Below are 27,653 nucleotides of genomic sequence, written 5' to 3'. Positions count from 1 at the left end.
TGTGTGTGTGAGAGTGTCGCTGTGTTTGTGTGCCCGTTTCCTGTGGGCCGGCTCGTTAGGGCAGAGTCAGGAAACAGTGTGGGGCCACTGGACACATGATGATGTCATACAGGGAAACGGCCGTGCATTGTGTTTGTCCTCTTTGTGCATTTGACTATTTAAAGAGTCGTTGGACAGATCCTTTACTCATGAGTTCATTAGCACACACACACACTCATTCATTCATTCATCCACCCTGCAGCTGATTGTCCGAGCGGATGTAGACATGGCCATGGGGTTTGGGAGGCAAAGAGAGGTTTGTAGTCACTGAGGTCCAAGTGTGACATCGCTAGGGACCCTGTGTCCTGTCTCTTTACAACACAATAATGCGCATTTACATCCGCCATATTTCACGCGACCTGCTCCAGCAGGAGGTCCGGGCACATGGAGAAGGAGCGCAGAGATAAATTTGGGTTTATAGCCACAGAAAAACCCGAGAGCTCCATCTGGTTTTCCTCACCACGCTTCCCCAAAGGGTACTCCACCAGTTCATTAGCTCTGTCTGTGGACACTGGGTGCTGTGACTGACCCCAGCCTACTGCCCCCCCCCCCCCCCCCCCCATAACACACACACACACTCACCTTCCCCCTGCTCGCCTTTTCTCCCGAAGTGAACCCGTAAGGGACTGCTCTTGGCAATTAAAGCACACTGATGCCCATTGTGGCGCGGTAAACTGTTCCGGAGCCTGCTAAAATGTTTACGTTGACGGTTCAGTTAAGGACAATGATTGAGTGTGTCTCCTAAACGCTCTACAGCCTGGCTGGGAGAAGTCTTGAAACCATCGCTATGAAGAATTAGAGTCACATGTACACAAAAGAAGACCCTTCTGTGCTGTGCTCAAGCGACGGACTCTCTGGAATGCTAAAAACAGTCCGGGGAACGTACGGCTTGGCTTAAACGGCAGACAGATGAATGATTCATTCACATTTCGCACCATCTTCTTTGCCAGCTAAATCCAGACTGGTGACCCACAGCCATCTTGTTTTGTTCTAATAATTATTTCACTCATGAAAGGATGAATTCATGCAGCCTGCCATCGCTTTTTCTCTGAATTGGATCTACGGCCAAATGGCAACAATGCTTAAATACTTCTCTCCCTCCTCGCTTCTTTCATTTGTTTTTTGTCTCGACTGAATCCGTACAGGGTTAAGAGCAGCATAAGGATTGATTTTGACAGTCCTTGTCTTCGGCGAATGCTTACATTAAGAGCTGCTGTATGTTAAACAAGTACTCCTCTGCTGCTTTCCCAATCCAAAGAGGATTTAGGCCTTTGTGTCATGTAGGGAGCCAGCGCCACCGTATAGAGACAAATAGGATTGAGTTAAGAATGCCTTCCGTGTATGTCGATAAAGCTTTAACGGTCCCCTCAGTCTTAGTTGAATGTGGGGTATTTGATTGTTTACCTGGAAAAGGGGATGCTTTGCTGGACTCTGTACGAAGCTTAGAAACAACATACGGTTCTGTGTTAACCCCTGGAGCATAACATAACATAGTAACATCATAAGCAATATTAGCAATATTATATGATGAATTGCCATCACAACACTACCACATCTGCTTGGGGGGAGCATGAGGGTTGCCAGCATTCTCACAGGGTTCTGTAGGTTAGACACGCGTGACGATTGCTTAAAGTACAGATGGACTAAAGTGCTGTCATTATGACCCGAGGATCGCTGGTTGGAAAACCTGGGTCATGCTGTCTATCGGCTATCAGCAGCCGGAGCCTGAGACAGCACAATTGGCCTTGCTCTCTCAGGATGCTGGCCCGGCATGGCCATCTGCTAGCCGAGAGCCGGGTACCCGGCGCTCTCCACAGAGAGTGTTGGTTGTCCGGCGGTCATGGTTTAGCTGGTTGCGAGAGAGAGGGGGAAGAGTACTAACAAATGGGTTGGGTAGCTGATCTAAAATCGGGGAGGAAAATTGGGTTTAAAAAAGAAAAGAAAAGGAAGAAATGGAATTTAAAACAGGCCAGTTCCAAAACCATTAGGTATAAGCCCAAACTCAGTACATTTATGCCCCCAAAATATAGATACACCCAGCCACTAGCAACAGTAAATACAGTAAAGCTACGACTCAGAAAACGCAGTAGGTACTTCAGGTTTTTTGGCCTTTTTTTTGAGCCAAGAAGCACATCACTGCCAGACTTTGCTAGTTAAAGTCTTTCTACCAAGTGTTGTGATGGTGGCTTTTCAAACTCTTTCAAATGGGGAAGCAGCCAGAGTCTAATGCTAATGCTAACCCCCCTAGCTGTGAGGAAGCTAATCCCAGGGCGGTGAGCGGGTGCTAGGCTACTCTGGAATTAAAAATTGCACTTCTGTAAGCCAGTGCCATAAACCAGCCAATAAAGGCAGAGCTTATCGTTTTTTTCCATAAGCCCAGCATAAAAGGAAAATCAATACATCTCATCCGAAGGGAAAATGGCAGGTTTTAAGGGGCGTCTGAAACCATGTCTGGGTATGTTTTCTTCCAAAGTCACATACTTACTATTTCTACATAAAAGAACAACGTATGCATTCATTAACGAGTGCATTCTATGGCACTTCTATAAAGAACCAAATACAAGTAGGACCATGTAAATTGGAAGTGGGGAACAGAGGGTCGGAGCAGCAAAAATGATCATATTGACATTGGTATATAGACACAAGGCACATATTCAGGCCCTCTTTATTTTTGCTGCATAGAAAAATGAATGGAGACCCTACTGTAAGTTATAGAATCCAGTTCTTGGTTCTTCACCAGGACGAGATGTTTCTCCCACTCAAGGCTTGGCACAGAGCACCCAGAACTAATAATACAGTTTAAAGCCAAAGAATTCACTTTTGCTCCCTATCTGCCCCCTCCCCCTTGTCCTCTTTCACATCTCTATTCCCTCTTTTCACCTCATTCTCCTAAAATGTGCACACACACACACACACACACACACACACACACACACACACACACACACAGAGACAAATATACAGCTCTTGTGACTTTCAGAGAAGGCTTTTCCCCTGTGTAAAGAAAAGCTGGTGTTTTTCATCGATAAGCATTGGTAAGCTGTGGTTTTGAGCCTCAGCGACCAGGTAGTCAAATGCATTGTAGTGTGTTGGGACCCTCAGGGCATGCTGTGGGTGAAGCATCGCTGCATTCAGTTCAGGCCCCAGTGACTCTGTAGGGAGGAGAAACTGCTGACTCAGAGCCCTGCTTCAGAACCTGAAGAAGTGCAGCAGAGTGGATGTTCACAGCACTCAGCTGTTTGATTAGCCCTCCCCCACTCAGCCTCACACACCTAATCTTAACCTACTACACCTAAACCTAGTTCTAATCTTAACCTACTACACCTAAACCCAGGTCTAATCCTAACCTAATCTTAACCTACTACACCTAAACCTAGTTCTAATCTTAACCTACTACACCTAAGCCTAATTTTACCCTTAACCTACTACACCTAAACCCAGGTCTAATCCTAACCTAATCTTAACCTACTACACCTAAACCTAGTTCTAATCTTAACCTACTACACCTAAACCCAGGTCTAATCCTAACCTAATCTTAACCTACTACACCTAAACCTAATTCTAATCTTAACCTACTACACCTAAACCTAATTTTACCCTTAACCTACTACAACTAATCCCAGGTCTGATCCTAACCTAATCTTAACCTACTACACCTAAACCTAGTTCTAATCTTAACCTACTACACCTAAACCTAATTTTACCCTTAACCTACTACACCTAAACCTAGTTCTAATCTTAACCTACTACACCTAAACCCAGGTCTAATCCTAACCTAATCTTAACCTACTACACCTAAACCTAATTCTAATCTTAACCTACTACACCTAAGCCTAATTTTACCCTTAACCTACTACACCTAAACGCAGGTCTAATCCTAACCTAATCTTAACCTACTACACCTAAACCTAGTTCTAATCTTAACCTACTACACCTAAACCCAGGTCTAATCCTAACCTAATCTTAACCTACTACACCTAAACCTAATTCTAATCTTAACCTACTACACCTAAACCTAATTTTACCCTTAACCTACTACACCTAATCCCAGGTCTGATCCTAACCTAATCTTAACCTACTACACCTAAACCTAGTTCTAATCTTAACCTACTACACCTAAACCTAATTTTACCCTTAACCTACTACACCTCTTTCAGATGAGTTGGCAGTTAATTTGACATGTACAATGTCTATCTAGCTCCTGAAGGTTCTAACAAATAGTTGAGCTCAATGACAAACCAATTTTTAATCTTAACACTTTTGTTTCCAACCAAAACAAAATAAACCGAGTGTATTACTATAATGCAAATACAACATGCATTATGATTCCTTTAGGTCTCTCTCTAAATCTCTGAAGACCTGAACTGGTTCGCCACAGACTTTATCCCTATCTCTCTCTTCCTTGTGTTTTCCTCTCTCTGTTTCTTTGACTATATTAATGTAGGAGTAGATATGGCAAATCAAGATTGATGCTATCGCTGTTGAGCTGCTGATCGACCAGAATGCTGGATCTGATATCAGTAGAACAAGATGTATAAATCCAATCCAACCGTGGAACAAATCTGATGATGTTGGGATATTGTTGGCAGTGATTTGAGCATGATCGTCATGATCATTTTTAGAGTCACATCTTCAGTAAAGCATCTTCAGTTATAAATGGCTGATTTCAAAACTTGGTGGATATGGGAAAAATATCAGATTGCAATTGACCGTTAATGACCGTTTCCTAATCACGGTTTAAGCCAAGTCTCAGACTACATTGTAACGCACCACTGCAAAATCGGACGCCTTGGCTAAGATACCGGATAATTTTTTTGATAAGTGAACACATCTACTAGCTGATATACATTCTATAACCCAGGATTGGTGAGTGTGTTTATTTAATTAATTAATTAATTAATATTATATTATATATTATATTATATTATATTTAGTTTACTCTGTCTGTCTCACTCTGTCTCACTCTCTGTCTCAGATCTTGAGTAGTGGGCGCTCTGGGGCTGAGTCAGATTTGACAGTGCAGATAGAGCAGTGGTGTATGGTGTCCTGTAACGCTGCTGACTCACTGTAATGCTGCATGCACTAGGGGCTCAGCTGGTCCTGCACTGTGCCGTCAATTGATTGGTCAAAGTGTGTGTGGGTGTGTGTGTGTGTTCACAGGATATGCTGTTCTCATAGTGCCATGCCCTTGTTTTATATTGCGTCCTTACGATAGAGGGTCACCCAGTCTATTTTTGGCCTGCCGTGCTGCATGCAGAAGGATGCTGGCGTGCTCCTTCAAGGGTTCACTCTTGCCCGATGCAGATGATCTATAATCTAATACAAAAAGCAGGTGATTTGATTCCAGCCTTTCATTTTAGTCTTATTAAGCATTGAGATTGCATCACTGATGTTGGCTAGACGATAATCAGTAAATTGAGGAGCTGATAGCTTAATATGAGGGTGCACAGTATTTCAGAAGCTGATATATTTGCTGTCTCATAAATGAGAAAATGTAATTACTATTATCAGTGCAGTATTGGAATTGCAACCAATAACTCTATCTCAGACATCTTCCCACATACAGAAGACTCCGGGTTTAATTCCCTGTCCAGGCACGAGCTCCTCTGCTGAGTCTTATAAGACTGCTGACATTACACTTACTGGTCAATAGAAGTGGCTCTGCATCAATATTTATTCTGTTAACATGGGGACATCCTGTGGTCAGGCAGTCCATTAACTCAATTGTCAGTGTTATACCTATACCATGCATTAATAGTGACTAGAGCTGGACAATATAACAAAATTTTATCATATCGTGATAATAAGGATACTGTTAGTGCTTAATAACCACTGATCAACTGCATGTTTTATTACTAACAGTGTAATTAGACTGGTTTCATTAGATGAAGTTCAGCAAAAATCTCTATATACATTATGGGAAAGTATCAAAATAGTACTTTTTAAAAATGTGTTGCTTTGGATGTATTTAGTCTGTAATTACATGTATCATGATAAATATCGTGAAAAATGGCTTTGAATACAATATTTTTACCATATTGTGTATTAGAGTGGCGTGTATTAGCTGGATATCTCAGAGGAACGGCTTACTAATGCTAACCCTATAGTCTCCCTCCGGGTGCAAATTACAGAACAGCTTCACACTTCAGTAAGTATCATGCTTCCAGTCTCTCTGGACTGAGATATTTCTGCAAGCCATAAACAATAACTGTGGGCAGTTTATTTTTTTTTTTTTAAGCCTTCACTGAAAGTGCATTGCCGCTCGGCAGGGTTGTTGGCCCCCGTTGCTGCCCAGCACTAGAATAAGGAGTTGTGTGGCCTGTAGTCCACAGGGTACGAAACCCAAACATGTTGTTAATGGATTTCCTCTTTTGTATTAGTATCCAGTAATAGTGTTCAGCATTAGCCCTACAGTAACCAGTAGAAGGATTATAATGCAGCACCCAAGCTGATGGCTGCAATATCGGTGCTGATTAGTTCTGTGTACAGGTGCAATGATGTGGAGTGACGTAAAGGTGTGGGGATTGTCTTCTTGAGACACTTTGGGCCCGTTTATACCAGTCAGTCAACTCCTGAATGCCACAGCCTATTTCAGTGTTGTTGTTGACCATGTGCATCCCTTCATGGCCACAGTTTACCCATCCTCTGATCACTGCTTCCAGTATGATAATGCACCATACTGGGTTCATGACAATGAGGTCAGTGTTCTTCAAGGCCCTTCCAGTCTCCGGATCACTGCCTTTGGGATGTGGTAGAACAGGAGCTTGACAACATGAAAGGGATCCATGGCCATGTGGAATCCATGGCATCAAGAATTGAAGCTGTTCTGAGGGCGAGGCCTACCTAGTGTTAGTATAGTGTTCTTGGTTAAGTGGAAATATGGGTACACGGGCCTGTATATATCACCCAAAGTATATGGTGATGTTCATATGCATGACTCCGCACCCAGGTTGACTGGTGTTCTATTGGGGCGGGCCCATTTCAAATTCTAATGGCATTCTTACTCCCTGATTTTATATTCAGTAACGGACCTGATCATGTTCATGTGGTCCTTGTAGCAGTGATGTGCTTACCTCCGATATCTGGTTCGACATGCTTGTCTGTGTTGTGCAGGCAGAGTGTAAGATTGGTGCAGACTAGCTGGCTTTTGTCTGATGTGTTTGGCGCTGTGGCTGTAGAGCAGATTAAAGCCACTTTTGATTGCCGTCACATGTTGTTGATAGGGAGGTCAGTGAGGAGTTGTGTCTCATCATGAGTGCTGTCGGTGTGTTTGTGGTCTGCTGCAGGGAGGAGAAGGAGGAGGAGGAGGATGGGTGAGCTGGGTTGAGCTGCTCTGCTCCTCCTGAGGGGGATGGGCTTTCCTTTTCTTTTTTTTTTTCGTTTTCTTTTCCAGAGGAGGGGAGGGAGTTGAAGCATCTAGGAGCCTGTACATTATTCATGCAGCGTGAAGAAACAGGCACCTCCACATTTAACTTGGCTGCAGCTTTTAAGGCTTGCTGGCAGTACGATATCATGCTTTGTCGTGCACACCAAATGACACCAAAATCGGATCTAGCTGTTCCTATGGATGTACGTGTTCTCTCCTGCGTTACTGGAAGAACGTAACCCCTCCCTAACAATCACCCATCACCCACCCCCTTTTTTTGCTCATCTGTCACCAGACGAGGTGTTTCGCAATGTCTCTCTCTCTCTTTTTTTTATGCCCCTGTGCGCTCTCGTGTGTTTGTACTTCAGCACTCGTCGGGGCTTGTTTTGCCATAATGCATATTTTTGAGGATACTTGTGGTTTCAAGTCCCAGCTTTGACACCTTTCTTCTGCAGGTTATAATTAGTACTTGTTTCCAGCCTAAGGGATCGGTTGTGGCCTACAAAGTGTCTGCACTGGAATACTGCAGAGGACTATGCGTATGCTCTCGCTCTCTCCCTTTATATATATATATATATATAGTCCCTGTTGTTATTCTTATGGCTGCAATTGTGGCTTCTGCAGCCTTTCAGCATAGTATCAGATGTATAGGTTGTGTGATGTGGAAAGAAGTTAATACGCTGGGGAGCGGGGGGAGGCAACTGCTTGGTGTAGTGTACGTAGCACTTACAATCAAAGATCCTCTTCTCTTCTTTTGAAGCGGTATTGGTTTAGATGTATGCAATCCATAAACCCCATTTTAATTGTCTCTCCTCACAGACTGATGGAACCACACCAAGCCTTTTTTCAAAATGTGAACAATATGTTCTTGGCTGGAATGAACTTCATGGGTGGTACGTGGGTCACAGTAGGTGTTTTTTTCCAAAAGGTGTTTGTTAGGGAAGTGCATGGGTACTCTAGCATTGGGTTAACTGTTCCAGGCAGTAGTATTTGTCAGGTTCGATTCAACAAGTCTTTGTTTAAAGTGAAAAAAAAAAATGATTATTTTGTTGGATACGGTTGTTTGTTGGATATTTTTCCCCGAAAGAAAGTAGATTTAACATTCAAGAGTTTGTCATGTACACAGCAGAAACAAGCAGTTACACTGTATAAAAAAGAGAGAAGCTGAATGAGTGTATATATACACACACTAAGTACACTAAAGTAAAGCTAAATACAAGAAAAAACACTAAGTAAATAAGTTAAAGAGTACAGTGCAGTATGGATGCATAATGCATAGTGTAGAAGCAACAGCTTTAGCAGGTTTCTCAAGCTTCAGTTGGACTAATGACCTATACTTCATATGTCATTCGCGCATATTTCTGTGAGAGCGTGGGATTTGCTTTGCCATGGACTTCTTCAGGTGAAAGACTGTGTAGTGCAGGTGTCAAAGTGACAGACAAATGACACATTTAAAAACTACGTTTTCAGCACTACTTGGAGAGAGTTATACCAGAGTTTATGTTATGTATTATGTTATCAGAGATTATGTTATATCAGAATTTGACTCTATAGGGTGCTAACTTTTGCTAGCTTACATCTGGAGCAGTAAAAACATCTCTCACTGAACGTGAACTTGCACATAGTACACTGTTTATGAAGTGTCCTGCTGCATTTGATTGGTTCTGCCACAGATTTTGACTGTTTGTGCCTATAGACCAGCATCTAAGTGGGTTAGCTAATAAGCATTTTACTGCATTTTGACATTTTGGTCTGTTTTACTGACCACTCGCTGAAATGCACTTAACACACTGTATTAGGCTGCTTTTGTACTGAACACTAGCTGAAATGGAGATTGGGGCTAGTTGTGCCACTGTATTAGGCTGCTTTTGTACTGAACACTAGCTGAAATGGAGATTGTGGCTGGTTGTGCCACTGTATTAGGCTGTTTTTGTACTGAACACTAGCTGGAATTGAGATTGCAGCTAGTTGTGCCACTGTATTAGGCTGTTTTTGTACTGAACACTAGCTGAAATGGAGATTGGGGCTAGTTGTGCCACTGTATTAGGCTGTTTTTGTACTGAACACTAGCTGAAATGGAGATTGTGGCTGGTTGTGCCACTGTATTAGGCTGTTTTTGTACTGAACACTAGCTGAAATGGAGATTGGGGCTAGTTGTGCCACTGTATTAGGCTGTTTTTGTACTGAACACTAGCTGCAATTGAGATTGTGGCTGGTTGTGCCACTGTATTAGGCTGTTTTTGTACTGAACACTAGCTGCAATTGAGATTGTGGCTGGTTGTGCCACTGTATTAGGCTGTTTTTGTACTGAACACTAGCTGCAATTGAGATTGTGGCTGGTTGTGCCACTGTATTAGGCTGTTTTTGTACTGAACACTAGCTGGAATTGAGATTGGGGCTAGTTGTGCCACTGTATTAGGCTGTTTTTGTACTGAACACTAGCTGAAATGGAGATTGGGGCTAGTTGTGCCACTGTATTAGGCTGTTTTTGTACTGAACACTAGCTGAAATGGAGATTGTGGCTGGTTGTGCCACTGTATTAGGCTGTTTTTGTACTGAACACTAGCTGAAATGGAGATTGGGGCTAGTTGTGCCACTGTATTAGGCTGTTTTTGTACTGAACACTAGCTGAAATGGAGATTGGGGCTAGTTGTGCCACTGTATTAGGCGGTTTTTGTACTGAACACTGGCTGAAATGGAGATTGTGGCTGGTTGTGCCACTGTATTAGGCTGTTTTTGTACTGAACACTAGCTGCAATTGAGATTGTGGCTGGTTGTGCCACTGTATTAGGCTGTTTTTGTACTGAACACTAGCTGCAATTGAGATTGTGGCTGCTTGTGCCACTGTATTAGGCTGTTTTTGTACTGAACACTAGCTGAAATGGAGATTGGGGCTGGTTGTGCCACTGTATTAGGCTGTTTTTGTACTGAACACTAGCTGCAATTGAGATTGTGGCTGCTTGTGCCACTGTATTAGGCTGTTTTTGTACTGAACACTAGCTGCAATTGAGATTGTGGCTGCTTGTGCCACTGTATTAGGCTGTTTTTGTACTGAACACTAGCTGAAATGGAGATTGGGGCTAGTTGTGCCACTGTATTAGGCTGTTTTTGTACTGAACACTAGCTGCAATTGAGATTGTGGCTGGTTGTGCCACTGTATTAGGCTGTTTTTGTACTGAACACTAGCTGCAATTGAGATTGTGGCTGGTTGTGCCACTGTATTAGGCTGTTTTTGTACTGAACACTAGCTGCAATTGAGATTGTGGCTGCTTGTGCCACTGTATTAGGCTGTCCGGTATATGTAAAGCTGCCTCAGTCAGTCAGTTGTAATTGGTCTCAGGTCATTGGACTGATGATGACGATATAGTCCAAGATATAGGAAGGGAATTTTTTTTCACCCTCCAGGTCTTCCTGTCCTGCATGATAGTTCATTCGCTCATCTGTTCCCAGAGAACAAATGAGTTTAGAATTACGGCTACAGTGGCACATTTTGCTGCAGGGCAGTGAGTTGATAGCATTATGTTGGAGGGAAACTGCAGAGTGACCCCAATGGCAGGTGGGCTTTGGGACATTGTTGTGTGTTGTTTTTATGGTAGGCATTCAGAGGTTTTATGTCACTGTCACCTCATTGACTTACCCTGGAACCTCTCTGGGGAATAAGACCAGCACTGCTTCTGTATGTTTTCCTGTGTGTAGAGGTTTGGTTAGTCCTACAATTGTCGTCATCGGCGTCATCATCATCTACCTACACCATAACTAAATACATAAAACCCATTACTGAAACCCAAATAAAAACTAATACCTCATTCCTTTGATTGTGTCCTGACACGTGTCTCACTTTCACAGACTGACCGATTTGATGGATATGCCATGAAAAGTAGACAGCCAAAGGAGAGTAGCCATGCCTGGCAGATGGATAGACTGTCCTAATGGCTGAATGTAAGCACAGAACATCCAGCCATTTGTGCGAGGCCTCATGCTCCCACGTTTAGCATGATGTGGGAGCCTCAACCCAAGCTTAAGAGCTGCACTTGAATGGGGATAGTGATGACCAATTTGGAAACGCAATGTAGTTTTGTCCCAGTTACAACGGGAATGGGCATAACCTGGACGGCATTCCCGTGGGAACGATAATGAAATGACTTAACGCTGTTGGAATCGTAAGGATCACCCAAAGGCTTCAAGCGTTTATGTCTCCTCCCTCCATTGGTTTGATTACTATCATGGATACAGCCATCATTACAGTCAGCCCGTTAGGACTGAGTGCATTCTTACACCCTTATTGCTATCCAGTTGTGAGTAGTGAATCAGCACATGTGCCAGTTGTGTTGTGTGGGTGTGGTTTCCAGTTGTGTTGCATGGGTGTGGTTTCCAGTCCATTTATAGACCTGCACCTGATCAGGCATATGCTGCTGTTGCCGCCTGCAAGGTCAGGTTCATGACACACAAAGTTCCGACCGATCATAACAACCACCCTGCAGAAACCCTGCCAAAGAATGGTAAAGTTGGCATGTCCTGTATGTGGAGTATGTCCACAAATGAAAGTTCATCAGCATCTAATAGGCTTTCTGTAAGAGCCAGTGCTGTTTACTCTCCATTTAAACAGGGTTTCTCTTCCCCTTCCACCCCTTTCCGCAACAAATGATGATGATGGTGGTTGTTGTGGTGCAGTGGTTAACACCACTACATGCCAGTATGCACCCACACAATGTGGCAGACTGCGGTTTGCACAACACCAATAACAGTCCTTGTCCAACCTCTGTAAGAGCGCCACCGAAATGCCATAAAGGTAGAACTCTCAAATCTGTCAAATAAGTGGTGAGCGGCACAGGTAAACGAAGCGCACCCCCTCCGTAACAATACATAATATTAACCAGTTATGATGTTACATCACCCTCAGCCATCATCAAGCCATAAGACTCTCATAATTCGGTATTACGAGGAGTCAGTACATCTGTTCTTGCCTCTCTTCTCTTTGTTGGCCTGCAGGCTTAGACAGTTTTTTTCCACCCATTGCTCAGGGATGATGAGTAGCCCTTAGCAAGGTTATAAGTGTTCCTAATGTTTATATCCATGTTCCTCCCATTATAACCGTGCTGAGAGTACATGGAAATAAGGGGAAACGGACAGACGGCCAGAAAAGGAGAGCAGAAGGAGTTGGCTGTTGGCTGGTCACATGACGGAAAGAGCATGCTTAAGTTGCAGTTAAAAGAAATTCCCTGCTGTTGGTAGTGGGATTCCACATTTCCACCATCTCCCAGTCTTGAGCATATGTTTTCAATTCCATTTTCCCTATCATTTGCACCCAGTGTGTAATACTGTTTTTTTTTCACCCTTCAGATCCTTCAGTTTCCCTTTGCATTGACACTGATTTGTGACAGAAGAAGACGGTCCGTGCTACTAACCGGTCCGTACCTTTAACCGAAGCACAGCCGCAAGACTTTCGCCAGTCGCTCAGCATTAAATCCCTGGAGTTTCTGACCATGGTTAGAGGGATTCTTGGCGTGGTCACTGTGTTTGCATTTTTCTTGGATGAGCATTCACACAGGAGTTCCTGACACAATCTAGATCTTGATATCTTCTTCTTTGTCTTTCTCTACTGCATCTTCCTCCCACACTTTTTAAATGAATGAATTTATTTTTTGGTACTTTGAGAATATCCTGTTTGCGAGCTTGCAGATGCTGAGCTGAGATCTTCTTCTGCCCCCAAGGCCCAGAACCCTCCCTCCCTGCCCTTTGGGTTTCGTAGAAGAATGGTGGTCTCTTTCCTATAGGGGGGGGTGGCACATCGCTTTGGGAAGTTTCGGTGCTCTGGGTGTTCAGTGTAGCATTAAACCCAATTTAACGCCCTGCCGCATATTTCTCCAGTATGAAAGTGATTCTGGTGCACGTTTCCGTACGTATGGAGCTCATGAATGATTTACAGCTCCTTCACACCATCACAAATGGGTGTCGATCTCCGAAAGCATTGCAGTGTTCCATGCCTGCAGGCCTTCCATGGATTGCAGGTCTTCTACTCTGCATTTAAATTTTTTTCCCATTCTTAATATCACCAACAGCGTTCACATCTTCCAGTCCTACAAGCACGGCTTCAATTTACATTTGTAATCCATCAAAAGAGTGCCGTAAGCTCCTGTATATGAAGTCAAGCTCTGGGGGTTTGTCACTATTCTTGCTTCTGATGGGTCATTCTAGCCAGAAGCAATGACCAGTTCCCTCTGCTTTCCAGTGTTGTCTCTTTAGTGAGGATAAAACTGGAGTTCTCATATGTTTCAGAGTTCTGACTTGTCTTAAAATGTCTGTGCCTGCAACTTTATTTCAGATCAAGAGCTTATTATGTAAATGGTGCTTGATATGATGGATTATATTTACAAAATGATGGAATCTGATAGGCCGAGCTACATTCTAAGCCCAACGTTCACACACATGATCCGAAACGTCCATTTAATTATGTATTGAACTGCCCATATCCCATAGCTTCTGTGTTTTAAACTTTTTTTTTTGTTTATTTTGTCCCTATGGGGTCCACTCATGTTGTTTGTGTGAGTTTATGTAACAGAAGCAGATTTAAACAGGTTATTTTTGTCGCGCTGCCTTTACCACTGAGATATGCAAATCGCCTCCGATTGGCTGTATTGCGCCTCAATTAGAGAGCACTCCGGGATAAAGCGCACTGCAGTGCCAAATGGGCAGGCCTAAACTGCTGTAGGATGAGTAGAGTTGTGGTGCTGATCTCACAAAACAGTGAATTTTAAATGTTTTGCAGTTTAATTTCCATACAGAAATTCTCTTGAAGAGAGAATTGTTAAACAATACCTTAAATTGAGCCATGTTTTACATTTAGTTTTGGCTCCTTAATAGATGTGTGACACCCCTGAACTGGTAGAACCATGATTTCACAGCTTTCAGGAACGATGTATAGCCTTGTTTATATATTAATATACTAAGTAAATGTACACCTGGACACATTTCTCTTATAATTTCCTGTTGCACAAAGTCTCAAAGGTCAATACTACGTCAGTACTAACGCTCAATACTTTCTGTTCTAAAGCAGGTTGACGCTGCACTGTATGTATAATATAATACAAACTCCTCAAATGTAAGTTGGATGCTAGTTCGGGTTGCAAAACAACTGTATTTTTCTTGAAAACATTTAAAGGTATCATAAAATGCATTTTCTGAGTATTTAAGTTGTTCTTTTATGTATAAATAGTAAATGCGTGACTGTTTGAAAGGAAAAATGCTCAGATGTGGTTTAACAATTGAATTTACAACCCTGTTATTATGCTTCAAAATGAAGCACAATGATTTTCTTTTTAAAGGAGGGCTTATTATTAACTTGAATTAACTGGTTTTGTTGGGTGGCTTTTATGATGGCTTTTATCACTGTAACAAGAATAAGTCATTTTTAAATAATGCATTTTTTAGTTTTTTTATTAGTCTTATTTTCCAGTCTTATTGAGTCTTACATGTTGCTGTCCTCTCCCTCTGTACTGGTGTAGCGTGCGGTTCACTCGCTGAAGAGATTGCAGTCAGGTGTGGGAGGGTTATCTATCCTTGCACCCACATGCTTCCTCGGCTACTCCAAGTGTCACGCAGCGGTACTTCCTCCTCTCAGACCTTCTCCAAGTGTTGCTTCACCTAGTCGGCATAGCATTAGCTTTTTTAGAAAACGTCTTGCTTTCATAGTCTCCTGAAGTAGCTGTTGCGTTTAGCCTTGAATGGCTTGCTTTTCCTAGTCGTTTGGGTGCATGTAAATTTTAGGGGCAGTAAACACAACGGTTACGTAACAGTTTTGGGTTTTGGAATTGGCCTGTTTAAGAGTTACAGTTCAGTTCAGTGGTTTCTGTTGTTGAAGGAGGACACAACAGTGTTTGAGGTTCACGGATTGACACCTCCATGTGTGGAAAATGCAGTTTCCCACCTTTTGGCCACCTTTATCTGACTGATCACTGCCTGTCAATGTTATTGACCTCTACATTAATGTAATATAGCCCACCATAACAACAGTAAAAGGCTACCATGACCGTAGCATAGAAGCTAACTTTACACAGGGAGTGTTTCCACTAACTGAGCAGCAACACTTGCCCGATATTGAATATTGCTACTATAAGTATTGAAGTTGGCAGTTCGGCATTGCGAAAAAGGTCTATGGTACAATGCTCCAACTAATACAAGAATCTAGGAGCTGCTGCAAATTGGGAGGCCCAGAACATCGCTGGTTCAAGGGCATGGGTCATTTTATCATGCAGTTGATTTGTTTTCATGTGCCTGAGGTAAGGCGTGAATATGGTCTGCTCTCCCTAAGGCTACAGTATATTGGTGGCACATAGGCATGTAATATTATATTAAAGTCACATTAGTGGTAGCCCTGCCAGACGGTCATGCTGATTTCAGTGCACGTCTGTGCCCCGCTGAAGGCCTCTAACCTCGGGATAGCAGCAAGGGGAGGCCATCCCCAGGTCTCTGGGAGCTGGGAAGCGTTCTCCTGGAGGCGGCATTTTTGTGTCGTTACCTCACCGAGGCCGTAAATAATCTCTCTTATGGCTTCCAGATGTCCCCTCGCCAGAGCTGTGGGATAGCACACGCACTCACGCACGGACACACATGCAAGCATGCATGCTTCGTAGTTTCTCTCCGCGTCCCGTACCGTACACACCCCAGTCCCCGGCTATAGGAAAGGCAAATTTACGCTTGCACACACTACTTCTCACGCACTCCCTCAAGCAGTCTGGCTTGGGGAGACAGACAGACAGACAGACAGACAGGGTGAGCGAGAGAGCGGGAGACAGGCAGACATGTTTTTCCAGTCCCGCAGTGTAGCCATGTGACTCGGCCGTTTCCTTACCAGCACGCACTTTCGTCATTTAATATTTAGCTTCTTTCTTGCCTTAGTGTCTTTCCTCTGCTCTTTGAACTCCTTAAGTGCACGGACAGAGGCAGTTCGGCAGAGCGCCGCCGTGCCTTTATAACATTTACACATTGCTTCACTCTCCCCTTTGTCATGGCAACTGTTGCTATGTTTGGCGTGACTGTATTTTCTTTCTATGGAGTCATTAAGGTGTGCGGTTACTATATGGCCATTGTTCCGTTGCTAGATACAGCTTAGCGCAGCGTCACCTAACAGCAGTATTAATTACCCTGCAGTGCCTGTTGCAAACTGAGAGGGCTGAGTCCGAGCCATAACATTAAAACCACTGACTGGTGTGATTGTCTGTCTATCTGTCTGGTTACAGCGGCACCTGTCAAGGGGTGGGATCTATATATTTATCAGCAAGTGAACAGGCAGTTCTTGAAGGTGATGTGTTAAAATGAGGACAAAAAAAAAGGACAGATTGGCAGACCATCTCCAAAACGTCAGGCAGGTTATTACCTACCAATCGGTTTCAAGGAAAGACTGAGTCATGGGCGTTTAAGGCTCACTGATGCCATCCATAGAGGCTCCACCTCACAACTTATGGTATCTGTTGTTACTGTAGTAGGTCTGTAGTAGATACCGCAGGACCCCTGAAAAGGTGCTGTGGAGGCCATGCCTCGATGGGTCAGAGCTGGTTTGGTGGCACGAGGAGGTCCTACACTTTATCAGGCAGGTGGTTTTAATGTTAAGGCTGATTGGTGCACATATACTTTCACTGGAAAATGCCAGCTTTTGCATTTGCTGTGTTGAAAGAGCCTCGCACCCCAAAATAAGAGTTTTGAGATGATCTGATATTCTAAAATCATTACTTACCCATGCATCCAAGGGCAGCGGGGACAGCAGGTGCTGTTAGGGTGATATCAGTGTTCATTTCTTGTGGTATATATTGCTGTGATATATAAATGTAGGAATTTCAATGATCCAACATGTGGTGATATTAATAATGCGCAAGACTGGAGTTAAATGAATGATATTGGACAGATACAAGCTGCCTCTGGTAGCTCTGTCATGGAAAATGGGGACAATGCAAATTCTCCTTTTGCATCAAGTAGCAAAAAAACCTTTGGTGTAACCTTTTATTTAAATTTGCTTTACATGACATTGCATATCCTGTGATGTGACTACTTCACATGCCCTCATTACAATGCCGATGCTGAAACGTTATATTGTGCAGCCCTAGTATGTATTGTTGCAGTCTTCCTAAGGTCTCTTGTGAGTCATGTTTTATGGAAACCATGGTCGACCGTCAAAAGGTGAAGCCTATCAGATTAAGGTGAACATGAAGGGGGAGGGGCTAGTGTTACGCACAGACCTTTACTTAAATGCCTGACTGGGTTTTCTATAAATCAGGACAATGCAGAAGCGTTAACATCAGCCTTTTCCTAGAAAATCCCAACTGCATATTTTGAATATATGTGGATCTGTGATGGTTGGAAGATCTGGAAAGCTGGTTGGCTTTCCGGCAACATTGCAACAGCAAGCAAGCAATACACAATCCAGACCAAATCAACATGGATCAGTTCCAGGGTCAGTTGGCTGAAGAAGTACGGTGTTGTAAACTGTTATATGACCAGTCCTGTGGGTTTTACAACACAATGTATGGAGTGTTGAATTACAACATTTAAATCTAACATTTATATATTTATCTTTATTAAATAATATGTTTTTCATGAGCAATAAAAAAAAAAAAAAGGAACCGATTACACTGTATGCCGTAATCGACAGCATGGAGTAACGGCGGTAGTGGGCTGTTTAAATGCATCTTAAAATGCTGTTAAATTTAGTGAGCAATTTGCATGTTTAGACTGAGCCAATAGCATGGCTGCACATTGGGTGGTTTCGCTAAACCTCTGAGCACGCAGAGCTTTGATGTCCCCACCCTTCCAGTGCGGCTGCCACATGTGAGCTGAATCAGTGGAGTGGAGGGGCTGAGCCCCGACCCGTTTGTTTTATTTCACAAGGCATTCCCCCCCCCCCCCCCCCCCCCCCCCCCCCATCTTTTTCTGGAGCTCTCTTCTAAGCAAAATCCAGTGCTGCCATGGCAACAGTAGTGCCTCATCCTATAAGCTCCTTGTTGATTGGTGGTTGGGGGGGGGGGGGGGGATTTGGGCCCTCCACCCATGTATGTGCTGGTAGTACTTTTCATCACGTGCGATTTCAGTGGACAGTGGTTTTTGGTTTTTGAGTCATTGTTGGAAGATATGCTAACAGAGGAAGGTCTCTTGTCTCACATAGGAAGGCTATTTTGCCATTGGCATATTTCACACGCCAGGAAAAAGCACCGGCAAGAGGTGTGGGCTGTGTGCTTGTGTACTTAATATGATCAAAGGCCGCAGACTTTTCTCCTTATCACGCCATTGGCCTGATCTCAACCCCTGCCATCCTCAGTTCCCTGTGCCCTGACCCGGCTTGCGCTCTTAGAAAAACAGGGTGCCACAGAACCAACCACCTTTGGTTTCTGTCTGTAGCACCCGGTCAGTTTCAATGGATGGTAACATTGGTCTTCTTTTGCTGTACTAATACGTGTAGTGGAAACTAAGGTGCAGAACTTTCCATTGACGCGTAGGAGACCTTGCATTTGCTGTTGTTCTTGGGTTATCCTGTGTTGTTTTTGATCAAATCCACCCAGGTCTTATCTAATACAAAAATTGTTATGCCAGCATATAATCAATGTCTAGATTAGACTAGTGTTGGTAGTAACTCAAACTGTAATAACTCTAATAATTATGGTATAGTACCTCAGTTTACATAATGCTAACTGTTAACTCACACTACATCAAGTTGTTGAGTAATGTCATGTTCATTAATATTAGCACATTGCATGTAAGTTTAAGCATAATTTACTCATAAATTACATACCACTGTACATTTACCAACTGTCATTAAGCAACTGCAGTATTACTGTTTCGGATCAAATTAGGGTTACTACAGTATCATCGTTTCACAGTTAGCACCAGTGTATGATTAGCCACTTACCTCAGCATTAACCTTCCTTCCTGTTAATTGCTTAACAGATCCATGACAGAGTTTCTTAACAGGTTCTCAGACTTGACTGTGACCTCCATCACCATCTCGACTGGCTCTGAAACAGTTCAGCGTGCGCCAGAGATGGCAAAATTCATAGTTCTGGTAGATTGCTCTAATAGTTATATTGCACACTAGGGCTACAATACAGATTGAAAACGTTGATGCCATAAATTAACCGCTTGCTATAAATGCCATAAATAAACAAAGTATGTTTGTCCACTTTTTTAAGCTTATCTATCTCATAATCTTCTATATTGATTGTTAAAACTAGCAAAGGTAGCAAAGGCAACATCTAGGCTCGGTTCAGACTGGTTCGCTCTGGTACGTCTATAGTAGCTTGTGGCTTATACATGAGAACTGCCACCTTCAACGACAGAGAGGTCTACAAATACTGCGAGAAAAAAAAAACAGCTGGTGGATCTTAGTGTGGGTATGATGAGTGAATTGAAATGATCAGAGTAATCAGTAGTAGACTGTGTGTGTTGGCTTGCACATACAGGACAAACAGTTTGTTGAACACACACAATACAGAATACATCGCCAGGCGCTGACGGAAGTAAAGTCGTGATGGTTACTCCAACAAAAGCCCTTGGTGCCCTTGATTGTAGAAGAAAAAAATGAATGAGCAGATGTCCCAATACTTATATTACCCATGTAGTGTATTTTAAAGGTGTTATTTTAAAGATCATACTGTAAATCCTCTATCCAGACACAACAGTGCTAGAACAAATTTGTAATTACTTTAGGGGTGTAACAGAACACGCCATTCTCACTGCCATTATTGCATATTAGTGACTAAAGGTGTTAGCTTATGACTTTAGATGTGTGCACTATGAAGCCCAGCTTTTCTTTCCAATGCTGTATTTTTGTAATCTTAAATGCTCTAGCTCTGGTCCTCCTGTTTGTTAGAGAACCCCCTGCAACATGCCCATTTCTTCTCAATATGGGCCTGGTAATTAACCAATTGACTGGGTCAGGTGTGCTAAGAGCAAGGAACTAGGAGCAGGGTTGGGAATCGCTGCTTTAATAAACTGAAAATGGATATGTTTATCAGATTAAAATGAGCTACATCTGGGTAGAATGTGATGAATGGCTACACTTGTAATGTTGCTTATATTGTCTTTCTTTTGTCTCAACAGCCAAACCCTTCACCTCCAAGGTGAAGCAGATGCGCCTGCACAAAGAGGACTTTGAGATCCTGAAGGTGATTGGCAGAGGAGCGTTTGGAGAGGTACGCATGCAGCACAAGCCCTGAGTTACTTCAATACCCGTAACAAGACCTTTGCGTCTCGTAAAGGCCACAGTAGCATTTGGAGCAGTGGTGGGCCGTATATAAACAATTTCAGTATTCCTCAGAGAGTCGTATTAAAACACCACGTACACAAAAACAGCCTGATATGCTGTATGACGGTAATGTTACACAACAGCAGAATGAGCATGAATCTATTTGCATAATTAATAGTAATCTGCAGAATATTGTATGTTTTGGCTGTGTTTCACGTGGTCGGTTAAACAAATAGATTGTTATTGAATAATTTCTTATAGGATTGTAATTCAGAAATATGCAGACTGCCTTTGACCATATCGACTTGTGGTTGGAAGTTTACAGACTCATCATGGACATGAATATTATGGCAGTATCTGACTTTTAGTGATTTTCTTGAACTGTTCTGTTTCTGGGGCAGAATGAATGAGAACATCTTCATTTGGGGAAAATAAATCAAGAATTTACTGCACAAGGTTAAATTTATGAGGGGTTTCCTGAAATCAACACGAAACCTTGTTGCACCTTGCAAGTTGCTCCTCAAAGCAAGTTTTTGCTAGCCGCCAATAAGCTTCTGCCAAAATACTGGTTACATATTTGGCCACTCTTCTTGGCAGAATTGGTAAAGCTCAATACAATTTAAGCACAGTTTATATGTTTTCAATAGGGTTGAGGGAAGGCCACTACAAAAGCTTAATGGTAGCCTGCTTTATCCATTCCACAACCACCTTTATTGTGTGTGTAGGGTCACTGTCCTGTTGCAGAATTCTGACCGAGTCCTCCTGTTCCACTAGCAGCAAAACTGCCCCAGAGCATGGTACTACCACCACCAGGCTTAACAGTAATTACAGTGTTCATCATGCTCCTCCAAACGTACCTCTGGTCATTGTAATCAAAGAACTGCAATATTGAAATATTGCCCGGACATGAGAGTGTATATAAGCTGCCAACCACAACTGTAGCTCCAATAAACCCCTGCTTTGTCAATTCAGAATATCCCTGAATGAAAACATTCACAAATGATCAAGTTTGATGTTTCGAGTGCAGATGTCATATGCTAAAATAATAATGTGGTATGAAGGCAATTAATCTCAGCAGACACAGTTCCTGAGATTTGTTTGTCCTAGAAGACAGGCAGAGTGTGTGAATTTCCCCTCACGCGCCGAACGTATTGTTGGGCTTTCTTCATTCTTCGTGCATTTCTTGTGCGAAAGAGCGTCAGGCAGTTGAGGCATTTTCGTAATGTCACCAAACATGATGTAGTCACTGGGGAATATTTGGTAGACAGGTAAGCATGCCAGAAAAGCCAGCACTATTGGATTACATGCTAAGGCCTGGTGGTTGAGCATTGGTCCTTTGAACTGTTAGGGGGTGGGGAGGTGGGGGTCTGGAGAGGAGCCCGGTGCTTAAAACCCCCATGGCTTGCTTAACTGAGCTTTTTATTGGGGTTTTATTTCACGGTGACTGAGAATGCGGCTTCATGCCACTCGGCCCGTGCCAGCTTTGCCCAGTGTGTTGCTTTAACACGCAGGGAATGTTCCTAATCCTCTGCCGTTTTGCTTGAAATCAAATACAGATACAGAATTCCTTAGAAAAAATAATAATAAAAAAATCTTGAGGTTGAGAGTGCATTGCTCTAGCTCCAGTCCAGTCCAAAAGACTGAACAGCTTGGTTATTGTTACTGTGGATTTCATTAATAATCGTCCAGTTATTATAATGAACAATTGAGTAATCACAGAATCCTAAAGAGGGATGAAACAAAACCGAGATTAACTGGACAATTCTGAACCATACATTTAATTAGTTTCCTAAAATCTGTAGATTCTTTTCGACAACCTTCCATCTGTAATGGATTTGTATCTATAAACATCAGTCATTGCATTATTGTAAATTTTAATTTAATTACCTTAACAATGTACATGATGCTATGTGTACATGCATGTAATATATTCCGGATTGAGCCTAATAGCATAGCAGTTGAGCCTTGGTACTCTACATAGCACATCAGGTATAAAAGAACAGCATTGAAAGCTTTACCATGAGCTTTGAGGGTGCGCCGACCAATAGCACACTAGAACAACTGTGCCAACCATCAGATATTACAATGTGGACTGCAAACTTTAGAGCAAACATCTGGTTGAAGTGACTGTATTCCAAAAAACAACGCTGTGTGCTCAATAATTGATAATTGTGCCTTATTAAAGTCTATTGGCAACTATCTAGTAATGATGATTCATTCCACAAAGAAAAGTGTGAGAACTGTGCCTTTGCCTAACTTGGTGAAGCATTTGTTGAGCTAAGACCTATTTACATTCTCCTCCCTTAAGGCAAAAGTCCCGTCAGACACGCTGCTCTCTGCTGTGCTTTTTCCGGCCCTGGGTCCTCTCCATGCTATCCAGCTGGAATCAGCAGCTCATGGAAAGCCAGTACAAAATCTCTCCTTTTCTTTTCTTTTTTTTTGCGTAAGACATGAAGCCATTTCCAGAACAGCACGATAAAGGAAGTAGAGCTGTGGGAAAAAGTGCAAGGGAAATGAAAGGAGTGAGTTTGGGACCAGTTCTACTTGGCCTCCTGGTGGATTAAATGAGGCGGAACGCTAAAGCTGGGTTGCAGTGTTCGAGCGACCATAAGTTTGTGGAATTGGAGGCCATTTGTCGCAAGTGTGTTAGATTAAGAACGTTGCCCTAGGGTAAAACCTCAGTCCATCCATGCCACCAAATCCTCCTAACTGTATTGATTGGCAATGCAAGCGGATGCACTACTGATCTTCAGTTCTTCACAATTTCAGATCTGTGCACCCTGGACGAACTCAAACGAACTCCTATGTGAGACATAGAGCCATTTGTAAATGACTAAGCGTTCATAAGGTGATAGGTGTGGCTGTGTTAATCCTGGAATGACACTTCAAACCAATCAAAACAAGCATAGGTTTACTGCAGTTCATACTCTGAGGACATTTAATATAACGTGAAAAAACTCAAAATCTCAGTTTGCCACAGTTCCATGTGTCTGTAAACCCCTGGATCTGCAACCTTTATCTAAAGGGAGACCTTAAATACCCCCCCCCCCCCCCTCTCCCTTGCTGGAGCCTTTCTTGCAGGTGCTCAGGAGCAAGGCAGAGTAGGGCTTTGTATGTCAATAGTGTAATTTTAGAATCAATACAGAATTGAACTGGAAGCCAGTACAGTGCTGATAGAACTGGACTGGTATGGTCAGATTTTCAGGTTTTGGTAAGGACCATGGCTGCAGCACACAAAACCTTATATTTTGAAATGGGCAATTCTTCTATAAATTATGATTAAATGTGAGTAAAGGTGCCGTGTTGAAGATGCAAGGATTTCTAATGACAGCGACTCTATAAGATTTACTTGATTCTATATATTCTATATATTCTATGGTGTGAGCCATTGCTCTGTAGTGTGGCCATAATTATTTGGTCTTCACACCTGCTCGTTTCTCCCTTGTCCAACACGTCGACTACAAGATCTGACTGTTCAGTGAACCCAGAAGGCTGTTCGCTTCATCTGTGAGTGGTTATAATGTTTTAATGTTCTGATTGGTGTGTTTACATGTTTAAATAACACTAAAATTTCATGAGTACGACTGGATGCCACTCCATGCCTACCACAGCCTCCTCCCCCCCCCAATCCAGTCCTCGAGGACCTCCAGAGTGTTCAGAGCTCTGTGTTAATCCCAGCACCCACCACATGTGGACCAAATTATTCAGTTCTTGATGTTTGGTTCAGGTACTTTCTGAGCTGGGAGAGGTCCATAAGGTCTGTGCTGGGAAACACTGCCTCATTCTGATGTAAAATGTCTGAAGACCTGGCCAGAGCATTTGTTGTTAGCACTGCAGTGGTAGCACTTAGAACTCGCTGCGTGAAGACGCATTTCTTCAAGCCTTCTCAGCTGCAGGCCTGGTCTTGTGTCTGGATGTTGTGCAAGTTCAGTATTCCAGCAGCTCCTCAAAGCTCTGGTGTGTTTTTTTTTTTTTGTTTTGTTTTTTTTTTGTTTTTTTTATGGCAAAAGAATGTGCCACGGGATCTCTTTATTCTCTTGCCATGCTGACATATACACAGATTATATGATAATACATTCCTTTTTCTATTTATTGTCATAAGCGATGCCAATGTTCAAACAGTTCCTCCAGGGATATTTTAGTCCTTGTTTATAAATGGCTTTTATGCTGAGAGGGACTTTCATTTACAGTTAAAATCAAGTTTGAGCTCTGTAGGCTGCCGGCCTCCTTCTGGACTTGGGGTTTGTTAAGGAACACACACCTTACATACCTTAAGCTTGACCTCGAGTTACCCCCTTAAGGTTATAGCCCATGTGTTTCTCTAATGCCTGGGCCATACTACAAGACATTCGGGCCGATTTTTCTCTGATTATGCCCCGCTGACCTGATCACAGTTGTTTCTGTTCCAGTTTGGGATAGCAGTTGTTAAACACCTTCAGTATTTACGACTCAACGTCCTGTAGTATGCAAGTAGCTCATGTGAGACATGATGTTGAGCTCATGTTTAGGGATATCCTGATCTGAGTGCGTCTATTTTTTTCAAGCCTGATCCACATCTGATTCTGTGGTTTAACGCTGTGTGTTGGAGATAAAACCTTCTGCAGTTCTCATATTTATGAGTGCTTTTTTTTAAGGAAGCCACCTAAAATGTGAGTGTGTGACTGGTCTATAGCTGCATAGTCTGTTTACTTGCTGTTTTTTTTTTTTTTTAGCCATGCTGTCAGAATCAAATGGAAAATGCCCTCCCACGTAAATGTTGTGTCATATGGGTCAGTTTTGACAGTTAGAAGTGCATCCTCCCTTCTTTGTCTCTTCCACTTGCTGCTGCTATCACTGAAGCTGCTCTTGTCCGCAGGTGGCCGTTGTGAAGGTGAAGAATGCAGACAAAGTATTTGCCATGAAGATCCTCAACAAATGGGAGATGCTCAAGAGGGCTGAGGTGGGCCTGATTTTTTTCAGTAGAATTCTATTTTCTATTCCATAATGATGTGGTAAGACGCAGTGAGCATTTTAGCTAAGCATGTTGATGGTTTTTGAAAACTGTTAGCAGTGTGTTTTTCCCATTTATGTGTTCAGTTCATTCATCCATTTGCGCCAGTCTCCTGGGGTGTCACCGTTTAGCCTCACAGAGCAGTAATCTCGCTTCTGTCTCTTTATTCATGACATGGGAAACTTCCAAAAACAAACATGCTCTGCACCATAAATGTATCTGTTTTGTACAGGTGAAGGATTAAAGGGTAATTATGGCCCCTAAGAAATGGGGTACACACTGTTGACTGTAAAAAAATGGCCTCCTTTGACATGTTCTGCCTCATTTCTCAGACGGCATGCTTTCGGGAGGAGCGGGATGTGCTGGTGAACGGGGACAGCCAGTGGATCACCACGTTACATTACGCCTTCCAGGACGAGAACAACTTGGTGAGGATTTTTTTTTATAGTTTTTAAGTAATGATTGATTAGTTTCAGCATTCTGTGAGCATGGGTCATGAGACACCAAAATTACAATACTTAAAAACGTTAAGAATATCATAATACATATTGTGCATTGTCCAAAACTACTGTCAGAAACTCTATATTAATCTATATTATTCCTATTATGCTGCACTACGTTCAGTTTTATGAGATTATTTGTAGTTATTCAACGATCTGGCTTTTTCAGTTCCGATACAGATACAGATACATAAACTTGTCGGTCGATACCCGATACCGATTCTATACCATTGCTGAATTAATAAACCGGACACAACATTCAAATTCAAAATAAAAAGGAGTCAAACCTCTTCAAATATATTGAAATAAATTAAATGTATCAGCCAAAACTGACGACAAGTAACCTCACGTTGTCTAATACAAAAACAGCAATCTCATTTGTAAATATTTAGTGTAAACAGTAATTCTAAATAAAATCTAGCTGCTGAACCTGAGAATAAATAAGTTACTTGGTCAAACATACAAGCAGTAATCAAACATTGCAAATACCTAAACATTTAGTGCAGTCTTACACCAACAAATTAAAGTGGAAGGATCGGTTCCATGGATCGGCCTGATTATCCGATGACCTAATTTGTCGGGACCGATATCCGATCCTAATATCGGATCGATGCATCTCTATTTATTTGTGCATTTGTCAGTTAAATGTGCAGTTGGTCAGTGTTCATGTACTGAAAATATCCACAATATAGTCAAAATATATAAAATAAAGTTTTTATCTTGATGATGAAATGAATTTTAATAATGATGCAAATACTCAAGTGTGTGCTATGTACATAGCAGTTAGATTTTGTAAAATTCTTTGACCAAAAAGACTTGTGTATATAATACGTGCAATATTTTTCTGACAAGTTTGGTGAGTTGTCACAAACAAAAACAGCCACATTTTAAAAAGTACATTCAAAATCCAAGAGTGCAGTAATTTCTGTTCAGTGTTTGACACACTGCACTGCCAAAAAAGCAGGTAAATTCGGACTCATCCGGCTCTCGTGCTTATGAAACATAGGTTAGTCAGGGTTTTAAAGGTTTTTTTTAAGTACTAATGTCCTCCACAGTATGGTCAGAAAGGCCTATTGTGGTATTTATCCTGATAGCGATGAAATATTGTCATATTGCCCCTGTATTTTCCACCCCTACTGTGTGTAGGTATTTTGGTCTTCATATTTGGTGGCATCGCCCCCAGAGAGTTTAGTGTAAGCACTGAACGGGCTACGTACAGCTTACTTTCTGCCTGTTCATGACAGATAAGCTTTGGAATTGGAAAGACGGTGTTGTTTCGTGAATCTGCCGTCATAGACAGAATGTTTCAGGGGAAATGATCTCACAGCTGGCAGTGTGTGTTTAGCTGTCTCAGACCCCCACGGAGTGAGACACATTTTCCTGTGTCTGTGTTTATATGTGAAGCAGTGAGGAAGAAATAGATGCTGTGTTCTAGATTATCTGTGATAGTCAGAGCGGCACCGTTTCAGCAGCTAGTGAACAGGATTATTTGTGGCGATCCAAAGACGTGCCTTTTTTAGCGCTTGGAAA

At 42.4% G+C, this 27,653-nt stretch overlaps 1 protein-coding gene across 6 annotated transcripts in view; it reads left to right on the top strand.

The window, feature by feature from the left end:
- cdc42bpab (CDC42 binding protein kinase alpha (DMPK-like) b) overlaps window positions 1–27,653 on the top strand; it is a 75,049-nt gene that overhangs the window by 2,843 nt on the left and 44,553 nt on the right. For all 6 annotated transcript variants that reach the window (XM_072681186.1, XM_072681178.1, XM_072681154.1 and 3 more), the window contains exons 2-4: window positions 20,489–20,580; window positions 25,489–25,572; window positions 25,956–26,051. In XM_072681186.1, coding sequence (XP_072537287.1) covers window positions 20,489–20,580; window positions 25,489–25,572; window positions 25,956–26,051 — 272 coding nt within the window. The remainder of the gene's footprint in view (window positions 1–20,488; window positions 20,581–25,488; window positions 25,573–25,955; window positions 26,052–27,653) is intronic.

Source organism: Salminus brasiliensis, chromosome 1 (genome assembly GCF_030463535.1).
Source record: "Salminus brasiliensis chromosome 1, fSalBra1.hap2, whole genome shotgun sequence".
Lineage (NCBI taxonomy): Eukaryota > Metazoa > Chordata > Actinopteri > Characiformes > Bryconidae > Salminus > Salminus brasiliensis.
Note: the sequence above shows the minus strand (reverse complement) of the source record. Positions and strands in the feature narration are given on the sequence as shown.